At 47.4% G+C, this 20891-nt stretch overlaps 1 protein-coding gene across 5 annotated transcripts in view; it reads right to left on the bottom strand.

The window, feature by feature from the left end:
- NCOR2 (nuclear receptor corepressor 2) overlaps positions 1 to 20891 on the bottom strand; it is a 2813293-nt gene that overhangs the window by 2076470 nt on the left and 715932 nt on the right. For all 5 annotated transcript variants that reach the window (XM_069619703.1, XM_069619702.1, XM_069619704.1 and 2 more), the window contains exon 5: positions 8945 to 9124. In XM_069619703.1, the coding sequence (XP_069475804.1) occupies positions 8945 to 9124 (180 nt within the window). The remainder of the gene's footprint in view (positions 1 to 8944; positions 9125 to 20891) is intronic.

Consider the following 20891-nt stretch of genomic DNA (forward strand, 5'->3'; position numbering starts at 1 on the left):
CTGCAGGGAGGGTGTCTAGCAGAATTTTTAATTTAGCAAAATTGAGGGGGCGCCTGGTGTCCATCTTGACCCCTTCCATTTTGGATCAACCCTTGAGTGCATATCTGGTTAGTGCGCCGTGGGTGGGGTCGGGTGCCCCCGCTAATCTAGTGTAATATGAAACTGCTGCCAGATGGGATGAAGCCCATGCCTTCTTTTTGCTTTGTTTGAAAGCCCACTCCATAAAGTCATTGACATGGCACTCCTGTATATCCCTGATGTTGGTGACTTTTGTGATCTTTCCAAAATCAGTCAAGCACTTATTGTACATGTTGGCAGTTTTCTGTGCCAGAGCCTTTTTGGCCAGTTCCCCTAAGACACCTTTAGGCTCACCTGTAGGAGTGTGGTGCCGGGAAAGGCAACCCCTTTTGTCCGGGCCCGGGGGTGAGGGTAGAGCTGGGCGCGGGCATCTCAGGGAAGAGCTGTGACCAGCTGGCTGGCGGGGGCTGCCTTGGGTGTCCATGATGGCCCAAACCTCTTCTGGAACTGCTGTCCTCCTGGCTTCTGCCTGTGGGTTTAGTGCCTCGAAAGTGGAGAACTGAAAAAGGGACAGAGCGTCAGCGGCCTTATTATCTTTGCCTGCAATGTGCCGCCCAATTATTACAATGTTATTTTCCAGGGTGACTTTCGTCATTTCTCTCAACACTTTTAGCACCAGAGGGCAGGAGGCAGCACCCTTGTTTAAAATGTGTACAACCGCCATGTTGTCTGACCATGTGACCAGTTCTGTGTTGGCCAACAGGTCCCCCCATAGGTAGAGTGCCAGCCATATGGGGAATATCTCTAGCAATGTGATGTTCCTGGTCCAGCCCCTCTGCTGCCAGCAGGGCGGCCAGTGGCCGGCGCACCACTTGTTACCAAAACATACCCCAAAGCCTCTGCTGCCAGCCGCATCCGTGAACAGGGACCTTTTGTCTGCCCCATTCATGGGTTTGCGCCATATCACTTGGCCATTGAAGTTGTTAAGAAATGCTTCCCACATGGCCAGGTCTTGTGTTATCTCCTTGCCCAATCTGATGTGGTGGTGTGGCTTTGTAACCCCCCTCATTTTTAGTTCCAGGCTCCTGTGAAAAACCCGGCCTTGGGGCATGATTCTGGTGGCAAAGTTCAGCTTCCCAGCAAGGGACTGTATTTCACGCAGCGTTGCCTTGTCCCTGCCTGTCATCTGCCTTATTGTCTGAAGAAGGTCCTCTATTTTGTCCCTGGGCAGGCGGCACTCCCCCATGGAAGAGTCAAATCTCTATTCCTAGAAATGACAGGGTGGTGGTGGGTCCTAAAGTTTTTTCGGGTGCCAGAGGAACCCCTAATTCCTGCATGGTTTCACTGAATGTTTTTAGGGATGAGCTGCATAGGAGAGACCCTGCTGGGCCAGTGAAGAAGAAATCATCCAAATAGTGTACCGTTCTGGCTCTGGGCATGGCCTGTTGGAACGCCCACTGTAAGAAAGAACTGAACTGTTCAAAATAGGCACACGCGATGGCGCAGCCCATGGGAAGGCATTTGTCAAAATAGAATTTGTCAAAATGGAAACACAGCCACTGGTAGGTGCTCTTGTGCACGGGCAGCAGCCTGAAAGCTGACTTAATGTCGGCTTTTGCCATGAGAGCGTGTCTACCTGACAGTTTTACTAGGTCGACAGCATCTTGCACGCAGCTGTAAGAGACAGCGGCCTCCGTGGCAGGGATGCCGTCATTGAAAGAGCTACCGGGTGGGTGTGATAAATGATGGATCATCCTGAACTCCCCCGGCACTTTTTTGGGCACAATGCCCAGGGGGGAGCATAAAAACTCATTGAAGGGGGGGTGCTGGAAGGGGCCCTCAATCCTCCCTAGTTGTAGCTCTTTATCAATTTTTTCGCTTATTATGATAGCTAGGGATGAGGCAGATTGTAGGTTCTTGGGTATGGTGGGAGATCCCTGGCCCTTGAATGGGATCCAGAAGCCATCTTTGAAACCCTGAGCCAGGGATGCTCTAGCTGCTGGGTCAGGGTAGTTCTCTAACATTTTTAGCAGTTGGTCAATTTTTATTGGTGAGGCCCCTAATCTATAGCTAGTGCATGTTTTTGCCCTCAGTGACTTTTGGGCTGGGCCTGGAAGGAGAGGCTTTTGTGCAATTGTTGCTTCTGTGGCCACCACTGCATGTGCTGCATTGGTGCTTGTATCTGCACTCGGTGCCCTTGTTACATGACCCTCTGTTGAAGTACCAGCAGGACCCCGGAGTGCTTCCTTTGGCCCCCCCGTTGCTGCGGTTGCCAGACTGCCCCTGATTATGCCCTGTTTTTTGCCCCCCTGGGGGCGTTCTTCGAAAGGGGGGTTTGTTTTTGTTAGTATTTATACTGTCATGTTGAGGCCTGCGCTGGTTATGTTGCCTGTTTCTACCCCTTCTATTATACTGATGCTCATAGTCCTTGCTGCTTTGGGCGCTCTTAGCTGAGTTTTCTTTTAATACATGAAAAAGATACAATTTAGGGTCTTCCTCCTCCCAGCTCAGATCAGGGAATCTCTGCATCTCCTTCCTGAACTCTCTATCATAGTTCAGCCAAGACTCCCCCCCCCAAAGGTATTGTGAATCTCCAAAATTCTGTGGTGGTAGGCAATCAGTGCAGTGCCCTCTTCTGGGAATTTTTCTAGAATTATTGTGGCTAGTATTTGAAAAGAGGCCTCCCAGTTCTGAATATTCTTCTCCAGTGTGGGCCTCTTTGCTCTCTCTTTTTCTTCCTCTTTCTTATCCCTTTTTGAAATGCCAAAACCTAATTCTTCATATTCCAATAGGCAGAAAATGTCAATAAATTGCTTTTTCCAGATCTTTCTCTTAATTTTCCGCTCAATGTGCCATGCAATGGTCTTTTTTAGGCTTCTATTTACACTTTTGCCGGCAGTGCGCTTCCCATATTTAGTCATATGAGGGGTTGGAGACGGTACATCATTGCTAGGCCCAACCCATGCTTTAAGGTGGCCCTGGTCATCCTCGCCCCCAGATTCCGGCTCTGTGTCTGTGCTGTCACTCTCGCTGCTGGAGCTGCTCGAGTCATCCCTGTGCCTCCTCTTTTTCCCAGCACCCGCACCCTTATGCCATTTTAAAAATTGTTCAAGCATAGGCCCCAAATCATTGCTTTTCACAGTACCTGATTTTGCTTTCCTTTTGGTGCCTGGGTGGGTGTCTGAAGAGGCGGGCATGCTGCGGACGTCAAGGCGCTGCTTCTTCCTAGCTGGTTGCTCCCTTTCTGCTGGCTCCTCATCGCCGTCGACCTCCTCTTCCAGGGCGCCTGCGTCATCCTCGTTGAGGCCGGTGGATGCGAGCTCTGCCATTCTTTCCTGCACCACGTCCATGCCATGGACGGCTTCCGCTGCTTTGGCCCATTCCAGGAGTAATGTTTCTTTCAGGGATAAGGCGTTGGCCATCTCTTGCCTGTTTGGGTCTCTGCGTGCTGGTTCGTAATGGGTTGTCTTTGTGTTTCCCAACTTGCTGTGTGGGTCAGGGTCCTCTTCCCCCCCCTCTTGTAGTTCCCAGGTAAAGTAAAATGCTGGGGCTCTGTGTCTGCCTCCTTCCAATGCAGTTCTGCCGAAATGTGTGCCTGGGAATTCCGGCTGTCCCCTGTCCAGCTGTTAAAGCCGGTGCTCTGTGTATTCCTGCTTCCCAGGCTGAAGACACAGAAAAGCACGGCTGCCGCAAATTCTGCTCTGCTCCTTAGCTGCACTTTGCTTGTGACCTTTGACTCGGTCAGGTTTGGAATGCTGTGGCCTGTCAGTGTCAGCCCACAGCCCCCCCCCCGCTGTATCCCCCAGAAGGTATTTTTAATTTATCTTCGGCGTCGCACGATGTCAGATTAGGACAGGTCTCATACAGCAATTGTCCAGCTGTACCTTGTCCTATGTATGAGCAGCGTTGATTCCTCGCAAAACACTGGCAGCAGCCCTCCCCCAGTTGAAACAATCACCTGGCTGTAGCTGGGCTCTTCCCTTGAAGCAATTCGCATGAGTGCAACAGTGTAGCGCAGCGTTGGTTTCTTTACAAAATTCCACTTCGATGGGAGGTGCAGGAGGGGCTGGGGAGCCTGCAGCCTTCTCTCCTAAGAAAGCACAGCAGCAGTGTGCCTCTCTGTCTTGTTGAAGCCTGCGGGGCTGGAGAGGCCCACTCACCGACGGGTCTTCACTGCTGGAAATATGCCAATGTCCGCTTTTTCTGCGCAGCCAGGAAAAAATTGTCAGCTGGACCCAGCAAACGGTGCTCCTTCTTGTCCTGGTGCTCTGGGCAGACCTGCAGCCGTCCTGCTGCTGTTCGTGGCTGAGGGGGAGGAAGCATGAGAAGGGCCACCTTGCCCCCGCCAGATAAAGGCAAAATTCGGCCTGGGGGCAAGGCGGCCCCTTCTTTGAACTTCAAAAGGCCCCCGCTCAGCATCTGCAGGATGGGAAGGGGGGCCTTTGAAGTATGGAGGGCAAGGTGCCAGGGGGCAGCGACTACCGGTTGTCACCTGCCCCTCTCACCTCACCCTCCTGTCTTAGAGACGCGCTGTCTGGGTTCCCATTGTTAAGGGACCCAGCAGCCCGACCCCACCATGTGCATGCTAAGTGGGGCAGCGCCAAACAGGCGCTGCCCCACCGGACTTCGCACAAATCCCCCACCTCCCAGCTTACGGCCCCGGGCCTCCCATCCGGGTGGGCCCGGGTGTATTAGAGACTGTCGTGGAAAACCAAGCTACAACTACAAGGAAAACTGAAGTCTGCCTAGGCTGAGTTTGCGATTTCTTACAATTGATGGAAAACCACAGTGAGGATGAAGTATGTAAAGTTTACTTATGTATCTCGGCCTTGTCTTACAATGCTCCCCGAACCAGCCAATCCTCTAAATACGAAAAGATGTGGGGATCTTTGATTCTGAGGTGGGGAGCTATACTCCGGGCGCAGGCTGTAGCCCGAATAGCAGTATTGTGAATTGGTCATGCTTCTTACAGGCTTTGTAAATTGGTATGTGAAAGTATGCATCCTGCAGATCTAGCAACACTAAGAAATCTGTGTCCTGAACGGCAGTGAAGACCTCTTGTAGAGTCCTAATCTTGAACCTTTGTTTTTGATGAACTTTTTCGGTTTTCTTAGGTCTGGTATTGTTCTCCATTTTCTGCTCATTTCTTTTTGCTATAAAATATCTGGAGTACTCCATCTTCTTGGGTTTTACTTGACGACGCCCATTCTGCCATTCTGTACCACGATTATAACTTCTCAGAGTAGACTCTAGTGATCTAGGTTTTGATTTTGCAGTGGTAGGCTTGTTTTTGTTCTTGAGGTGCAGAGTGCACCCTTTCTTTACGATGAGGGATGCCCCTATGCAATACCCCACCAGGGTGTTCACAGTGGGGAGCACTTTGCTCCGGGTGTCAGGCCTGCCGTTTTCTGGATCATGCTTTTGGTTTCACAGAACCCTTGTATTTTGCAGTGGAGCAGTCATCTTTGGCCTTACTGTATCCTTGATATTCCCTCCGATAGCCTTGTGTACGTTACATCAGATGGTGAAATGATCTGCCGCCCCCGGTTCCAGCCGAGGAACTCCAGGGTGCACTTTGAACGACTGATAGTTTTCCTTGTGCTGTAAAGAGCCGATGGATCTTGACGGGTCTGTGTTTAAATTGGCAATAGTATACTTCGGTTTAGTTAAGACAAGCATCTGCAGGAACACAAGCACCTACACGAAGAGCAACATTTGTGGTGACATGTTTGGCTGCTGCAGGGGTTCTTGAGGAACAGAATCCACCTATTCTGTTGCTTTGTCCCCTAATAGTCTTGATGGTTTGTCTCCCGATGGAAGGGGTGTGGCCCCTTGAGGATCTTGCAATGCTGGCCCTATGTGTGGAAAGTGAACTTCCATTTCCACCAATGAACTCCCAGAGTCGGAGTACTGCGAGGAGAAGCCGGGGAGTGCTTCAAAATCAGTGTCAATATGATGTTCTAAAATCTGGTCTGTCATTATCCCCGGGATTATTATTGGTGACACTGTCTTTATTGTATCACTGTTGTTTATGTGCACCCTTCTTTCTCTTCAATGCAGTCAGAGCATCTGGTGCCTCTTCTCCCACTTTATTCTCCTCTTCGACGAGGTGGTATACTAGCCATCAGCTCAGGTATCAAGCTTCCCTGTTGATGTTCAGGTTAGTTTCTGTTTCGTCGACGACGACGAGGTTGTCGTCAAGGTGATTGTAGTCTGTTTTTCTTTGGTCAACCATGATCTCTTTGGCAATCTCCTTGACAACAGTGTTGCCGATGATGGGTCTTTGGTCTATGACATTGTTTTTGTTAACAGTGCGTTTTTTCAAGTCGACGGGATGGTCTACTGCATCAGTCAACCAGGTCGTTGACCAGGCTGAATCTCTCGTCGATTACTTTTTTGTTTGGGTAGACAAGTTTTGCTTGTGTGCCGCAACTCAGCGACAGTCGTAGATGTTGCATGCATTTGGACAATGTTCTTTAACACCCACCGATGGTCTAGTCGAAGTCTGCGATTTCTTATGTTTTGCAACCATAGACGAGGTGGTCGTCGACGGCACCTGCGTCCACATTTTGGAGAATTTCAGGTTTCCAGAGCCCCGAGGTTTTTGGGTCTAAAGGGGGATGGGGGGCAGTACTCCTTAAACCCGGGCCGAAAGCAGGTCAGTGCTATCCCCTTTTATCACCATTTGCAGGTTATTTCTTCAGATATGAGCAGATATGACAAAAACACAAATGATCTCTTTTAGATCAGGTCTGACCCATATGGATGATGCCAAAACCAAACACTTTAGGTGAAATCCAATAGGTTGCAACCCCATGGATAAGAAAAGTAATGCCCTGGGAGAGGTTACCGGTTTATGCAGGGGTGCAGATAAGCAGTGCACCTTCCCATCATACGCCTTACAATCAGGCCTGTCCATTACTCCTAGAAATGAAAAATAGGGAGTAACAGATATGCACGTGCCCGTCCCTTTGTGCCACTGCACAACTCAAGTGATGTGCTCAGACCAGTGGCACGAGCAACACCATCCACAAAGTGGGAGGAGCTTTTCTTTAGTGCTGCCTGATGTGAAGATGACCAAAATGATGACAATGCTCATTTCCATGTATAGACATTATTAGCAACCAAGAAAAAACATCAGATTTTTAAAATGAATACATATTTTTACTTGCCGGAAAGGTGAATTACTTGACACCCTAGATAACATTTTAATCGGAACTTCCATAAATGTGAAGTAGAATACTCTTACCACAACGGCTTATATGGCGACCTGCATTTACGTCTTGGTACACATTCTAGCAAAGGTTCCTGGCCATGTCAAAGTCAGACCTCACCAAGAAAGCCAGCCACAAGAACACAAAGTGGACAAATGCTTTTGAATAACTGAATAGCGACTTTGTACCCTGCCCAATGAGGTTCATTCAAGATGCCCAGCATCCTTTTGTATTGTGTAAACGTATGGTTTTGATGTGGGCGCCTCGCCCAGCGCTAGAGATGGGGAGTCTTTTGTGGGAAGCGCTCCCTTTGTGCCATCCATTGCACGGATGTCCCAAGTTTCAGAATCTCCAATAGAACTGAAGCCAGAACTGCTGATCTGCTCACGGTCACAGTGAAGCAGGAGGGGAAATTGACATGGCAGGTGCGTCCCAATACACCCAGGATGAACCATGAAAGAAGAAAATACCAACAGCCACGAAACCGGCAGCAAGGGTTTCTGCTGCTCAGAGACAGCAGGCGATCCAGTAAGAGGTCCCAGTGAGAGGTGCACCTCTGTAGTGGACTCTTTTTCCCCCATTAAAGCCTACTCACCTCCAACGTATGGTGCTGGAAAGTGGTATCCCCCACCCCACCAAAGCGCTCTAATTTGTACCACAGACGGACAAGCTTGTCGATCACTGCATACAATATATTTTTACTGCAGATTTATTGAACTCTGCAATCCTTTAGAGTTGAATGTCTGGCCCAGAACCGCCCCCCCAGGCTCTTAGCTAAGCTTCAGATTTTCAATGTATCATATATTATTTACACTCAACAAATCAGGAATATTTGGACCTGCTCACTACAGCAAATGGTGGAAATTGCTGTAAAAATGTAATCATTATCATGGGGATCTCCTTGTGCAAAGGGGGGTCCTCGCGTAATGCCCCCCATGCTGTGTTTGAAGAGCAGGAGTTGGAGGGGCAAACAGAAATACAACAGCATTCATTTTTTACAGGCAATGCCAATTTTATTTCCGATAGCCCTCTGAATGCTGCTTTGACCATGTTCGATAAAGAGGTTGGGGTTAAATGTGTTACCCAACCTACAAAGAAAGCATGCCATGTCTTCTCATTCCCACCCGCCACTTCCCTGGTCCTACCCCGAAGACATTTTCTCAGTGGCTACTTCAAGAAGTGACCTATCCCTCCGGCCCAATACAGCACAGGCCCATTGTCATTAGCTAGCTGCCACAGCTGCCAATATTTTAGCACAATCACAGTCCATGCCATGATCCACAGGCAAAGCTAACTGGCACAGATAGGCTGCCTGCATGTGCCACTGTAACTGCTGATAGTCACCGGATCATAGTCAGGAGCCCATGCACATTGCTCCACTAGAACAGCATGCACAGAACGCATGGTACGCGGGCATATCCCATATACTTTTCCTAAGCAGATACACCCATATCTACTATCTGTGCCACGCTATGCATCTACGGAAACAAATCGGCTTCAGCAAATTTCCAGGACTGGAGTTTGGGATATTAATGTTCACCCTTGACTTGGATTATTTGTGGCAGTGCTGAGGGGTGATTATTTACCGGTCCCAAGGCAGATGTGCAAATATCTGGGGCATGCGTGAACGACTCCGTTTAGGAAACTGAGCGAGTCTGCCACCGAGTTGGCAAGAAGAAATACTTCAGCTCCAACGAGACCATCTGCCCTACCTGCTTCTTCTTGAGTTTGGAGATCTGCTGCTCCACCATGGTCATCTCACGATCCACGCGATCCATGTTCTGGATAAGCTCCTCCTTGGAAAGGCGGGACGGTAGCGGATCCATATCACACTCCAGGCGGGCGGGACTTGCAGGCGAGACAGGTTCCAGCTTGCCACTCAAGCTTCGGTCCTGCAGGACAGGAAAGGAATTGCATCAGTTATACAGCATATACAGTTCATGTGTATTTTGTTTTTATTGGACTCTCGAGAATCCAGTCCAGAAAAGTAAAAAGAACAGGCAGAGAACAACAGTCGAGACATTACATGTTTACGATTCAAGAGACTGGTCGCTGAGGTACAGCCAATACATGGAGGAACGAGAACAACGCAGAATATTCCACATCAAAATAAAATATTCAAATATGCAGCAATAGTGGATTACAGCACATGTACAGGGAGCAGCGATTGGCAGTGTCCTCAATGCTGATGCTACTGAATGTCATTGGCTGAAGAGAAGCTGCTGGGGATGTTCACATAGAAGACTACTTGAGGGAGGTTTTAAATAGAGGCAAAAGAGGCGATGCCTTCAGGATTGGACTATGCTTTAGAGAGGCACAGATGGTACCAAATATGGAAGTGACAACCATGACATTTTGGGGGAGTGAAGTGGTGTTGGTTTTTGAGAGTGGAGAAGGCAAAGGTGATGAGGGTGGCGGATTGGGATGGGCAGGGACTGATTATATCATGAACTGTATCAATGCCAAAGGCCTGGGCTCTAGCTTTTTCACGTGGCCCGGGAGATTTGACACTTTATATGCAACTGGCGACACATACGCTGGTCATTTAATCAGCAAACGTGTTAATGCTTCAATCCAGCAATGCAATTTACCCGATGTTGGATTATCGCTAGAGAAAGTTGCTTATGGCAACCAGCACTTACCATGGAGCAGAAGGAGAGCACATGGATGGATAGTCAGTGTCCATTAAAATACCAAGTCTCCAATTTCTTTCTAAAAAAGTAAGTGCTGCATCACCTGTGCTTGAACGTGCACATAGTGATTGCCAAGGTGTAGGTGATGCTTCAAGAGTGTTGTTGTCCTGCCTTGGCTGATCGGCTAAACCCTGGAAGCAACAACAGGCCCCAACAGTGAGGATCCCCGCACTTCCTGTAAGGAACAAGTGCAACTCCGGTTCTCCAGCATTGGTATATTTCAAATTTCCTGCGGCGCAGGCCAGGGCTACCAGGATCATCGTGCAGCCATTCGGTTTCAGTGTACTGAGAATTCAAGGTGGTAGAGGGATTGGGGAGGGTGGGGGTGTCGGGGGGGAGGGGTTAGCTGGAAGCGAAAAGGAACAGTCCTTTCTTTGGGAACGAGAAAGCGTTCCTCTAGGCTCGCCTTTGGTGAAACCGGCTCGCAAATCTAGTCCATTTTTTGTTGGTCAGTGTAGCGAACAGGTCGATTTCCGGATGACCCCACTTGGAGAAGCGACAAAAGAACTTTGCTTTGGTGCAATTCCCATTCGTGGCAGGACCTGGCTACCCTGCTGTGTGAATACGCTATTGTGTTGTGGATCCCTGGCAGATGGAAGGTAACTAGGAGCATGTTGTATACCAGTTCAAATGTCCACAGTGCCTGCACCTCTGCAGACAGAATCGGAGAGAGTGGGTCCCTCCTTGCACTCGAATGTAGAACATGGTATGGTGGTGTGGTGTTGTCCGCGAAGTCACAAACCACCCTGTTCTGTAATTGTGGCTTGAAGGATCCAGTGCCCAAAACACAGCCCTCAGCTCCAGAGCATTGACGTGTAGGGCTTTTACTTTGGGTAAGCACAGACCTCTGGCATGAAACTCTCCTGTGTGAGCTCCCCACCCTTCCAAGGAGGCATTCATGTTAACTGTAACTTGATGTGTCCAATCTCCCCGAGTGAGGTTAAGGTGCCGACTCCACCATTGGAGGGCTTGATGAAAGAATGGTGTGAGGTGAAGTTTGTTCTCCAAGATCCCAGTATTTGCTGCCAACGGGCGTCCAAGAACTCCTTAAGTGGTCTCATTCGGAGTCTGCAGTGTGGGATTAATGGGATGCATGAAGACATCATTCCAAGGAGGAACTTCAGGGAGGAGTCTGACGCAATCTGCAGGTGTGACTGCTACTGAACCTTGTTCAGGATGGTATTCACCCTCTCCTCCCAAGGCGTGGCTACACATGCAAGAGTGCTGAGGTGTAAGCCCAGGAACAGTGAGTTTTAAGCAGGATGCAAGCAAGAATTTGCAAAGTTGGCAGAGAACCCAAGTGATGTTAGGCACAGGATTGTATCCTTGGTGGGTTGTATCATTAGTGTAAGTGATGGGGCGGGCACCAACCAGTCGTCCAGATAGGATAAACGTGAATACCTGAAACGCAGGAGGTGGGCCACTACTGGAGCCAGGCATTTGGTGAACACTATTAGCGCTGATTTTAGGCCAAAAGGCAGAGCCTTAAATTGGTAGTGTTTTCCTGCAACCTTGAATCATATGAAACAATAGTAGCCCTGATAAATGGGGATATGAAAGTATGCATTCCTCTAGGTCTAGAGAGGAGAGAAAGTCCCCTTCTTTCAGCTCATTAAAGATGTGCTGCAGCATTACCATGCGAAAAGTCTGATACTTGAGCTATTTGCTGAGTCTTCTGAGGACTAGTATGGGTCTACAACCTCCTGCCTTTTTCTTCACCAGAAAGTATCTCGAGTGTACTCCGGTGCCCTGCAGTGCAAAGGAGTATCCTCTTTTTTATTTTAGGAGAGACTGCACCTCCATCATTGACTTTCTGGCAGATTCCAGTCTCTGGTAAAGGAATACCTCCTTTTTCTGCTCCTCAGGGAGATCAAAGAGCTCTGGCTCCTTTCATTCCCTCACGTCACGAGCTGCAAGCTTGTCAGGAGGTGAATCTCTTGGAGATAGATCTGCTGGTTCACCGCTCACAAGGCACAAGAGCCTCAAACTTCTCTGTAGAGTGTGTGTGGAGAACTGTCCGTCGGTTAGTCGTCTGTGTCCGTATCTGTGAGGGTGACTGGAGGTCAAAGTGGGGCCACTGGAGGGGGTCTGGAGGGTGGTGGAAGTACTTCTCCTTCCCTTGCAGGGAAAACACTGGGTTGAGTTGGAGAAGGCAATGGTGGTGCTGGGAGTGAGCCATTGCTGGAGCTCCGAAACCAGTGTCTGTAGTGTGGACAGGATGTCCATAGAGACATCCCTTGAGCGAGAGGGCGTTTAAGACAGAAGAGCCTGAGGAGGTCTGTAGGGCATGCCCACTGGGATAGGTGCAACTGCAGACGGTTGAGCAGGGCCTTGCTTAAGTAGAGAAGGACCTTGCTTTGGTGGAGCCGGTGCGGCATGTCTTCAAGTGAAGGCACAGCATCTTCCTCATCTGAGAACATTTCCTCTTGTCCATCCATGTCAGAATCAGCACCCTGCTGTAACAGTTGTTCAGAAGGGGCCATGGTAGGACAAGGGGCCACAGGCAGTGCATATGGAGCCAGTGAAAACAGTGGCTGAGCACGAGTTGGCCTGAAGAGGAAAGACAATGTTGACGGGACATCCCTCTTCACAGCAACTCCCTTTGGAAGAGGAAACCAAGGGCATTTGAGCAGGCATCGTAGACAACAAGGACATGCTCGGTGACAGTAAGTCTAGCTGGCAGCAAGGTAGTTGAGCGCGGTGCTCTTAGACGATAATTTGATCATTGACGATGTGGTGGACGGGACTGAAGTAGTACATGTGATCGGTGACGTAGATGATTTGGTCAACAGGATGATTGTTGTTGTCGAACACATGTACTGCCCATGTGTCGTCGATGGTGTTCTCGATGAGGATGACATAGATGGAGGGACTGTAGTTGTGGACGAGAGTCGCTTGTTCAAAGAGTGCTTGGATGACAAAGCTGCCCAAAAAGGCATTCTCAGCGCTGTGGTAGTCAGTCAACGCGGTGACCATCGGTGTAGAAGATGTCAACAACAGTCGACGAGGGGGCAGCCTGACTGTGCGATCCATGTTCCTTTTTTGCCTTCTTCCCGTAGGAATATTTCTCATGGGACTTCAACCCCTTTGATGAGTGAGTGCGCTCTAGGTGTCTGCTGAGCCTGACAGAGGAATAACTAAGGGCAGAGGCCGAGTGAGAGGCCCGGACACCTTCATCCAACCAATAGTGGTGGTGGTCCTTGTTGGTTTTGGATGAGAACGATTGGCAGATGGTACAGTTGTTAAAGTCGTGGTCCAGGTACAGACAGTAGAGACATTGCTCATGAAGAACCTTGATGTACACTTAAAGCACATCTTGAAGATGCTCTTCCTCAGGTCTGTCATGATGTCAACAGACTCCTGAAGGCCTATGATGGAAGTATAGCAATCCCGGAGGCGATGTAATGGGCCAAACCTTCACAGCCGCCTGCGAGAACTGGATGTTAAAGATCAAAAATAGGCAATATCAACCGAAAATGTAGAAGACATGTATCGAGGACCCCCAGATTTATCGGTGGAGCGAAGGGCACAATTGGCTGTGGGACGTATGACCCAAAATGTCTAATAGAGCACCAAAGTGACAAGCAGTTTAAAAAATGTAAAGGTAAAATGTTACTGAAGATTCCTAGACCGACGACAGGGAATATTCAAGAGCATGTGAATCCATGAAAGATCCAATGCTGGAGAACTGGTGTGTGCTTGTGTCGCAGGGATAAGCTTTTCTAGTATAATACGAGCTGGTTGCAAGTACAATAGTTAAAGAGGTGGCTTTGTGAGTCGGTGAACAAAAGGACCGCCACATCTGGCAAACACAATTGTGTCTAACGAGGTACATTAATTCACTTTGGCAGAAAGTACGACTTCAATCGAATTTTCTAGCACTCTAAAGTTATCCCACATCAGATGAGAAAATTTCAACCAGTCCCGTTTTTATTTTGTATTCTGATACTTGTAGTTTTGAAGTGATGAATACAGAGATCTGAGTCGCAAAATGTTAACAAAGACTCAGTCTATGAGCTACTCACACACCAGACATGATCAACTTGAGATCTCTGTAGATGGTTGTATGATCGTGATCTTGCATTCTTTCTTCGGACGCACAAGAAAAGACTCCTGCGGAAACCACAGCATCAAGCTGATGTTCCAGAGAAAGTGGAGTGCACGAGGAAACAGAAGGGAAAAGGCAAACATGTGGGAAAGCTCTCCACAGGCCCCATTGAAGTGCAAAACAACATTTAAAGTCCAATGCACCATGCACAGGGCCTTTTGAAGCAACTGCCTAGAATACCTGTGGAAGATGAATACAGAACCCTCTGATCACGTGACAACTTGGCAGGCATCCATGCGAATAACAAAGAGCAAGCTCTTAGTATAGGAGGGTCCAGGCACGGGACAACCATCTCACAAGCATTGGATGCCGATATAATGCGGGAGAGGGAAACCCATTCTCCATCTGGCTGAACTACCTGTTGTAGTAGCCCTTCGTGCTGGACATCCCACTTTAATCATTTGCAACTACACTGTTCAGTGCCACTTTCAACCAAAAGGAAACTCCTTTATCGCTACCCCGCCCACATGCTTACACCAACCCTACGTGTTTGTAACCAATTATTCTGCAAGGTAACGTCTCTGTCGTAATCTAAACGGGTCATATTTTGGCAAAGACTATTCATCTCCTTTGGCTCCTAAGCACACAAGACAGACTATGCCTGCCAAGACACAGAGGTATTTTCTAGCCAATTCATCATTTGGGTTAAGGATGTACTTCTCGCCCACAAATCCAAGATTCTTTGTTGTGGCCGAAGCACTGGAAACATCGCTGCTCTTTCATATGTAGGGAGCTGTAAGTGTGAGAAAAGGGTCTCGCAACAGGCAGACGGTTGAGCAGGGCCTTGCTTAAGTAACCCTGGGAAAATTGTGATAAGCGCTAAACGTCTTGCTTGTATTTTTATGTTCACTGTGCGCTGCATGCCCTACAGCTGCAGACCGTGGTACCTGGGTTGTATAGATAAGCGTGGCCATGGATATGTGTCCCATGGCAAGCTGGCCCTAGGTGTGCCATCCCTTTAAGATAATGAGTCCCTGCCAGGGCTCGTGGTTATGTCACATGTCAGGGACCATGTGACTACATTAATAAAAAGGGATGAGCGGGCTACAGCAACTATTTACCAGAAAAAAACGTGAAACACCACCCATCCACCTTAATGAAGAGGTATCACTTGGGAAAGCAGCAGCTCCTACCTTGGAGTAACAATGGACACAAAACTATACTGAAAAAACCATTTCGAAAAAAAAACAGCAAAAAAGAAACTGGCAAACTAGTCGCACTATACCCACTTTTGAAGAATAGATCTATTCCGGTACAAGAGCAAGATGAAAGTCATCAAAGCTATAATCGGGCCCACCTTGACCTACGCCTCTCCAGTCTGGAGTGGCTGCCACGAGCAACATCGCAGCATTCTCCAAAGGGTCCAAAACAAGACTCTACAAATTGCAGTGAGTGCTCCCCACTGGACAAGGACAGCAGATCTTGATCATGACCCGTGCATGGAAATGCTAGACGAACACCTTCTAAAGCTGAACAACAAATAAAAAGTCTATGAAGATTTGCATCAGAAAGAAACCCCCCTGATCAGGATTCTTGCTGGTATCACCACAAACCCATTTGACCGCTACCCATGGGCAACTGCAGTATTGAACTAATTGATGAGCCGGAACCCCTGCTGGGCAACTCCGGCTACGTTGTTGCAGTGTTGGTCTGGGTGCCCCAGGCCTCGATCACACCATGTACCTACGGTCTCACAGGGTGATACCTGTGACTGGGTATGTCGGCTGGGTGCCCCCCCCCCCCAGCAACTATGTGCCTGTACCCAGGCACAACACTAGGAATAGGCTCTTTGTGTGGACTCCCATGACCTCCCACCATGTCCATTCACTCCCCCCACCCCCAAGGCAACCTCTGCCCCTGCATTGCTATTTTTGTTGTCCTTTAAATTGGCGCGTGTAGCGGCTTCTTCCTGTCACAAAGCCGTTCTGCCTTCGCCCCACTGCGAGGCTCTACCCGCTCCTCAGTCGCCTACAAGGCACCTATTCTGAAAGAAAAAGTGTCACTTTGGTGCCCCACTGGAGTAGAGTGGGTGCGGGCAATTAGTGCTCGTCAATTTGTCCCTCAAGTTAAGTGTGATAAGAACAGCAATGGTACCATTTGTGCTTGAAAGCCCCATACAGCTCCAGTTACCAAATGGAAAGTGTGCCATTTCACATAGTTTAAAGAGAAGTGAATAGAGGTTTGTTTTTTTGGCCACTATTGCTTACTAGCATTGTTATGGGTTGTTAGCTGGAGCATATTGGGACGATTATTCATCAACGACCTGCAACCACAACCTGTATACAGGCTAGTGAGATCTAAACCATTTTGTACCGTGGAATATCCTTTCATGCATGTCGTGGTCTCAATTACTCCCTCCATGTTGTCATTTGTCTGTTCATTATGTGTGGTTTGTGTTCATGATTAGGTTTCATCCGGGGAAGAATTACAGGGTAAATGGATAAAATCTAATAAAGAATGGCTACTAAAATATATTTTTATTCCGTTACCTACACAGATCATGGTACCGTTCTGCGAATGCCATAGTTTCCAGCTACCGTCGGATGGATTCTTCAATCAACAATGGCAGATACGCCTAAACTGAGCTTTTGAATTACGGTCATGTGGGACGACAGACCGGGACTGATCTGCCCTTTGGCGGTACCAGCGACAAGGAGCAACCCGTCATCGTTTCCGGTGTAACAAGATGTTGAAGCGAAAGCGTTGCGAATGAAAGTGCAAAGAACACTTATCTTCTCATGAAAGGAGCACCATATGCGGCATTCGAAACGTTTGCTGGTGTAACATAAGGACACACAAGAATTGGTTTTTGATCGCAATCGGCGGATCACAAGGATGTTACAAACAAAATTTGATGCATCCGCTGTTCGCTAGTTATAACTTTTATTGCAAAAACATATAGTTTATTTCATGGACTTAATGTGGTTTGGGAGCGTTCCTTGATAAATAAAAGCACTTGCTACATTGCAGGCTAATGATGTTTTCTTTAAAAATATGGTTTTCCTATCCGATTTGGGACGCGCTGTGAAAGGATGTGTGTGTTTATCTTCCTAGTTCTGCGTAAACTGACGTTATGGCGTGGGTGATGACTAGGTGCGTTTGGCTACGCTATCCACTAACGTCATGAAAATAAGTGGAGCATATTGTTTGGAACAGTGATGTCAGATTCAGGGGTGGACGATCTGTATTCTTGCCGCAAGCACCCTTGAAGTTAATGTGATGGCTCAATGGATAAGATTATCACAAGATGGCTGCGCCCAACCCGTTGTTTTCGCATGTGTAAAAGTGAGGAAAGGAAATCATTTATTTAAGATCGATTAGAGTATGCTTAAAAATACATGCCCAAACGATCGGGACAATAACATTGAGTGCACTTCCCCTTGAAATGGAGGCAAAACAAAATATAACCTGCTTTTTAAACCTTTCATTTATTTCATTAGTGTATGCATTTTAGCGCAATAAAACTTTTTTTATAACAGAAGTTCACATTGTATAGAAATAATCGGCATGTCTGTACCAAACAGTCTCCAAACAGGTAATTGTACCACTTGGCTAGCTGTGAGGGGTGTCTAAATTTTAAAAGCACAGTTTTAAAACCCAGGAGATTTAGGGCACATTGCTTTCCCCATCTTGACTAAAAAGGAGTACTTTGAAGGCAAACATTAATGCATAATGTACAAATCGGAGCTGAGAAGATGTGTGGTAAAGTGCCAAAATTGTAGACCTGGTTCTAACCCTGGCTTCAGTATTTGACTAAAGTGATCCTGGGCAAGTCATTCTATCGCACTAATCTGCAAAAAAAGAGAACCCTTAAAAGTGAATCATTTTCATACTGTATGATTTTTTAAAAAAATTCAATCATGGTTAGACAGTGTGACTCTGTAACAATCATAGCATCACAGCGGATTTGTCTCTTGGCTAAGTCATGGTAACTTGTTGTATAACTGGCCAGGATGCCCTCAAGTATGAACAATTGACATCCCTCTCTGTGATATCGGAGGAAGTGAAGTCACAGAGAGGGATGTCAATTGTTCATTCGTGCAAAAATTGAAAGGGCTACTGCACTTCCTTTATGTGGTTAGCCCAAGCACCCACCCCACCCCCCTGCCCCAGGAGATACAGGGTGACATTAAGCTTAATTTCTTTTATGACATTCCTTTCCAACAATGAAGAAGCAAGAGCAAATGGTCACAGAAAGCAGCAGTCATCACACAACTGTTTATTCAAGTAGTAGTAGTAGTAAGACATTTGTAAAGCGCTTTTCATCATTAGTACGGTCCCAACACGCTGTAGGTTGAAAGCCCTGGGAGGACAGGAGCCCAGGTATGGGAAAAGTTCGAGGAGGCGCTAGTATACGTGTGTGCATATTGGCCAATATTTAGGATGTGAGGGGTGGCCAGGTCCCTGCTGCCCACCCATGTAGAACTGGCATGTGGGTTGGTGGTAACATGTGGGATAGAGGGCGTATGAGAGAGCAGGACAGAGGATATGTGTGCAACTACATATCGAGTTATTGACGTGAATAATAGCTGCAGTCTTATGGAAGAGGTGGTGCGCGAAGTGTGTTCAAAAGGTGTACAATGGCAAGTGCGTGCGGGTTTGAGGCAGTGCCTTTGGCTAGATTTTCTATGTAGAGAGAGAAAATGGTTAATGCACAAACTAAATACTAGGCAGTTGACTAAGCATTGAAGCAGATGAATTACTGGAGGACTAGGACTCGGAGCTCCCTGAAATAGCCTGCGTGTAGCAGTACCGCCTATCCTGTGGTCATAGCTCGTTGATTTGCACGATTATCGTCATGCCAATCTATTCTTGGCTGAACACATAGCTAGGATTTCAAAGGACTATATTCTGTGCGCCTAATTCAAAGGGCTTCATTCTGTGTTCACGTCGAGTGATATGGTGGAAGTATACTACAATGAACATGTATGGGTGAAGGATGCCCTACTGGGAATCTAAAGAGTCTTCGGCTGTAATATGCAATCAGCAACGAGCTGGGTTCGAGAGATGCCTACGCTGCATAGGTATCTAGAGCACATTACGGGTTCTTCATCTTGATGCATTCATCTTGTACAGGGTTAGAATACTGGAGGAATGTGAAAGTAGCCTTAAGGAGTGGGGTGAGTTTTATCTTAAAGGTTCATTGCTGAATGAAACCACGGATGAAGGGAAAGGATGTTGCATCTTACCTAGCAGAGGTTGGTAAGCGCGTTCGATTTCTGGGAGGGGCATCTCCAGGGAGAGGGATAGCCTGAGGAGGGGGGGTTCCCAGAGTGCGTCTCCTCACCCCCCACCATCTCCTGTTGGTAGTCTGGGCACATGTTAACTAGTTGAGCCGCTGAGAGCAAGAGATCTCTGGAGTGATTTGTTGAATTGCAATTGAAAACAATGCCTGAATATTGTATGGATACTAAACTCTGTAGTAAATTAGAAATTTCAGGTCACCAAATCAAGTGAGGAGTTAGCAGGACACAGTTATGAATGATTGACATGGAGGGAATTTCCCCAGTGGCAAAACGCATCTCCTTGTGACAGCTGGATTGTCGCATGGCCGGACACTGAAATGCCGATTAGTCTCATTAACACGGACAACAACATTTTGGCTAGGATCATGGCTATTAGACTGGAAGGTCTTCTACCGAAGTTGATCAATGAAAATCAGTTGGGTTTTGTGAAAGGGAGAAAAACATCCAGCAATATCAGGCGTTTACTCCATACAATTAATAAGGCATCAAACGAGTCAGAAGAGGTGGCCGTTTTTTCTTTGGACGCAGAGAAGGCTTTCGATCGGGTGGAATGGGATTTCTTGTTCTTAGTGCTCGAGAAGATGGGATTTGGAGTACATTTTAGATCGTGGATTCAGCTCTTGTATACGAACCGACAGCAGATGTTAATAGACTAGAAAGGGGAACGAGACAGGGCTGCCCTCTTTCACCTTTATTATTTGTTCTGGCGATTGAACCTTTGGCGGCGGCCATACGAGATCAGTTGGATATAGTTGGTGTCTCATGCTGGGGTTTACATAAAAAAATATGGCTGTTTGCAGATGACATACTGTTGGTCCTGCGAGACTTGCATCTATCGTTACCGGCGTTGATGGGTGTTTTAACTTCATTCCAGGAGATTTCTGGTTGTAGAGTGAATTGGGACAAATCTGAAGTGTTGCCATTGGTCCATGGATGTAACAAAAAATATGTCACTGATTTGGGATTTCGTTGGTGTCCGGATAAGTTGTTGTATTTGGATCACTCCAAAGATCTGTGACTTGGTAAGAGTGAACATGAATGTGATTATTGTGGCTTTTAAAACTGATTTGGAATGATGGGGGTTACTGAATCTATCGCTTTGAGGGAAGGTCAATACGTTGAAAATGATGTTAGCCCCTAAAATCGACTATGTCTTAAGTATGATCCCATTGAATATTGAGGCTTCTTATTGGAAAGAATTGGACAGGCTTATACAAGGATTCTTGTGGGACACCAAACCAGCTAGATTGAGTCTGTGGAAGTTACAATTACCTTTAGAGAAAGGTGGTTTGGGTGTACCAAACTTCAGGGCCTATCATCTGGCCTTTAATTGTGCATTCTTGGTAGATTACATGGAAACGAGTCCTAGTGTATGGGCTGCGACGGAGGCTAGTGCAAATGGTCCTTTATCTCCAAGGGCGTTGTTAACCATTATAACAAAAGGAGTAAAGGATATATTGACTACAACACAGATTCCTGGAAGAATTTGAATGTCTTGTTGGGTGTGAATGCATACAGGGATCCGAATGCATCCGTATGGATGAATCCCTCTATTAAATTGAATGGCAAATCAGGTTTCTGGCCCGAATGGTTTTTGGGTGGTATCAAATGG

The sequence above is a fragment of the Ambystoma mexicanum genome, chromosome 10 (assembly GCF_040938575.1).
Source record: "Ambystoma mexicanum isolate Mex_15411 chromosome 10, UKY_AmexF1_1, whole genome shotgun sequence".
In the NCBI taxonomy this organism is placed as follows: Eukaryota; Metazoa; Chordata; class Amphibia; order Caudata; family Ambystomatidae; genus Ambystoma; species Ambystoma mexicanum.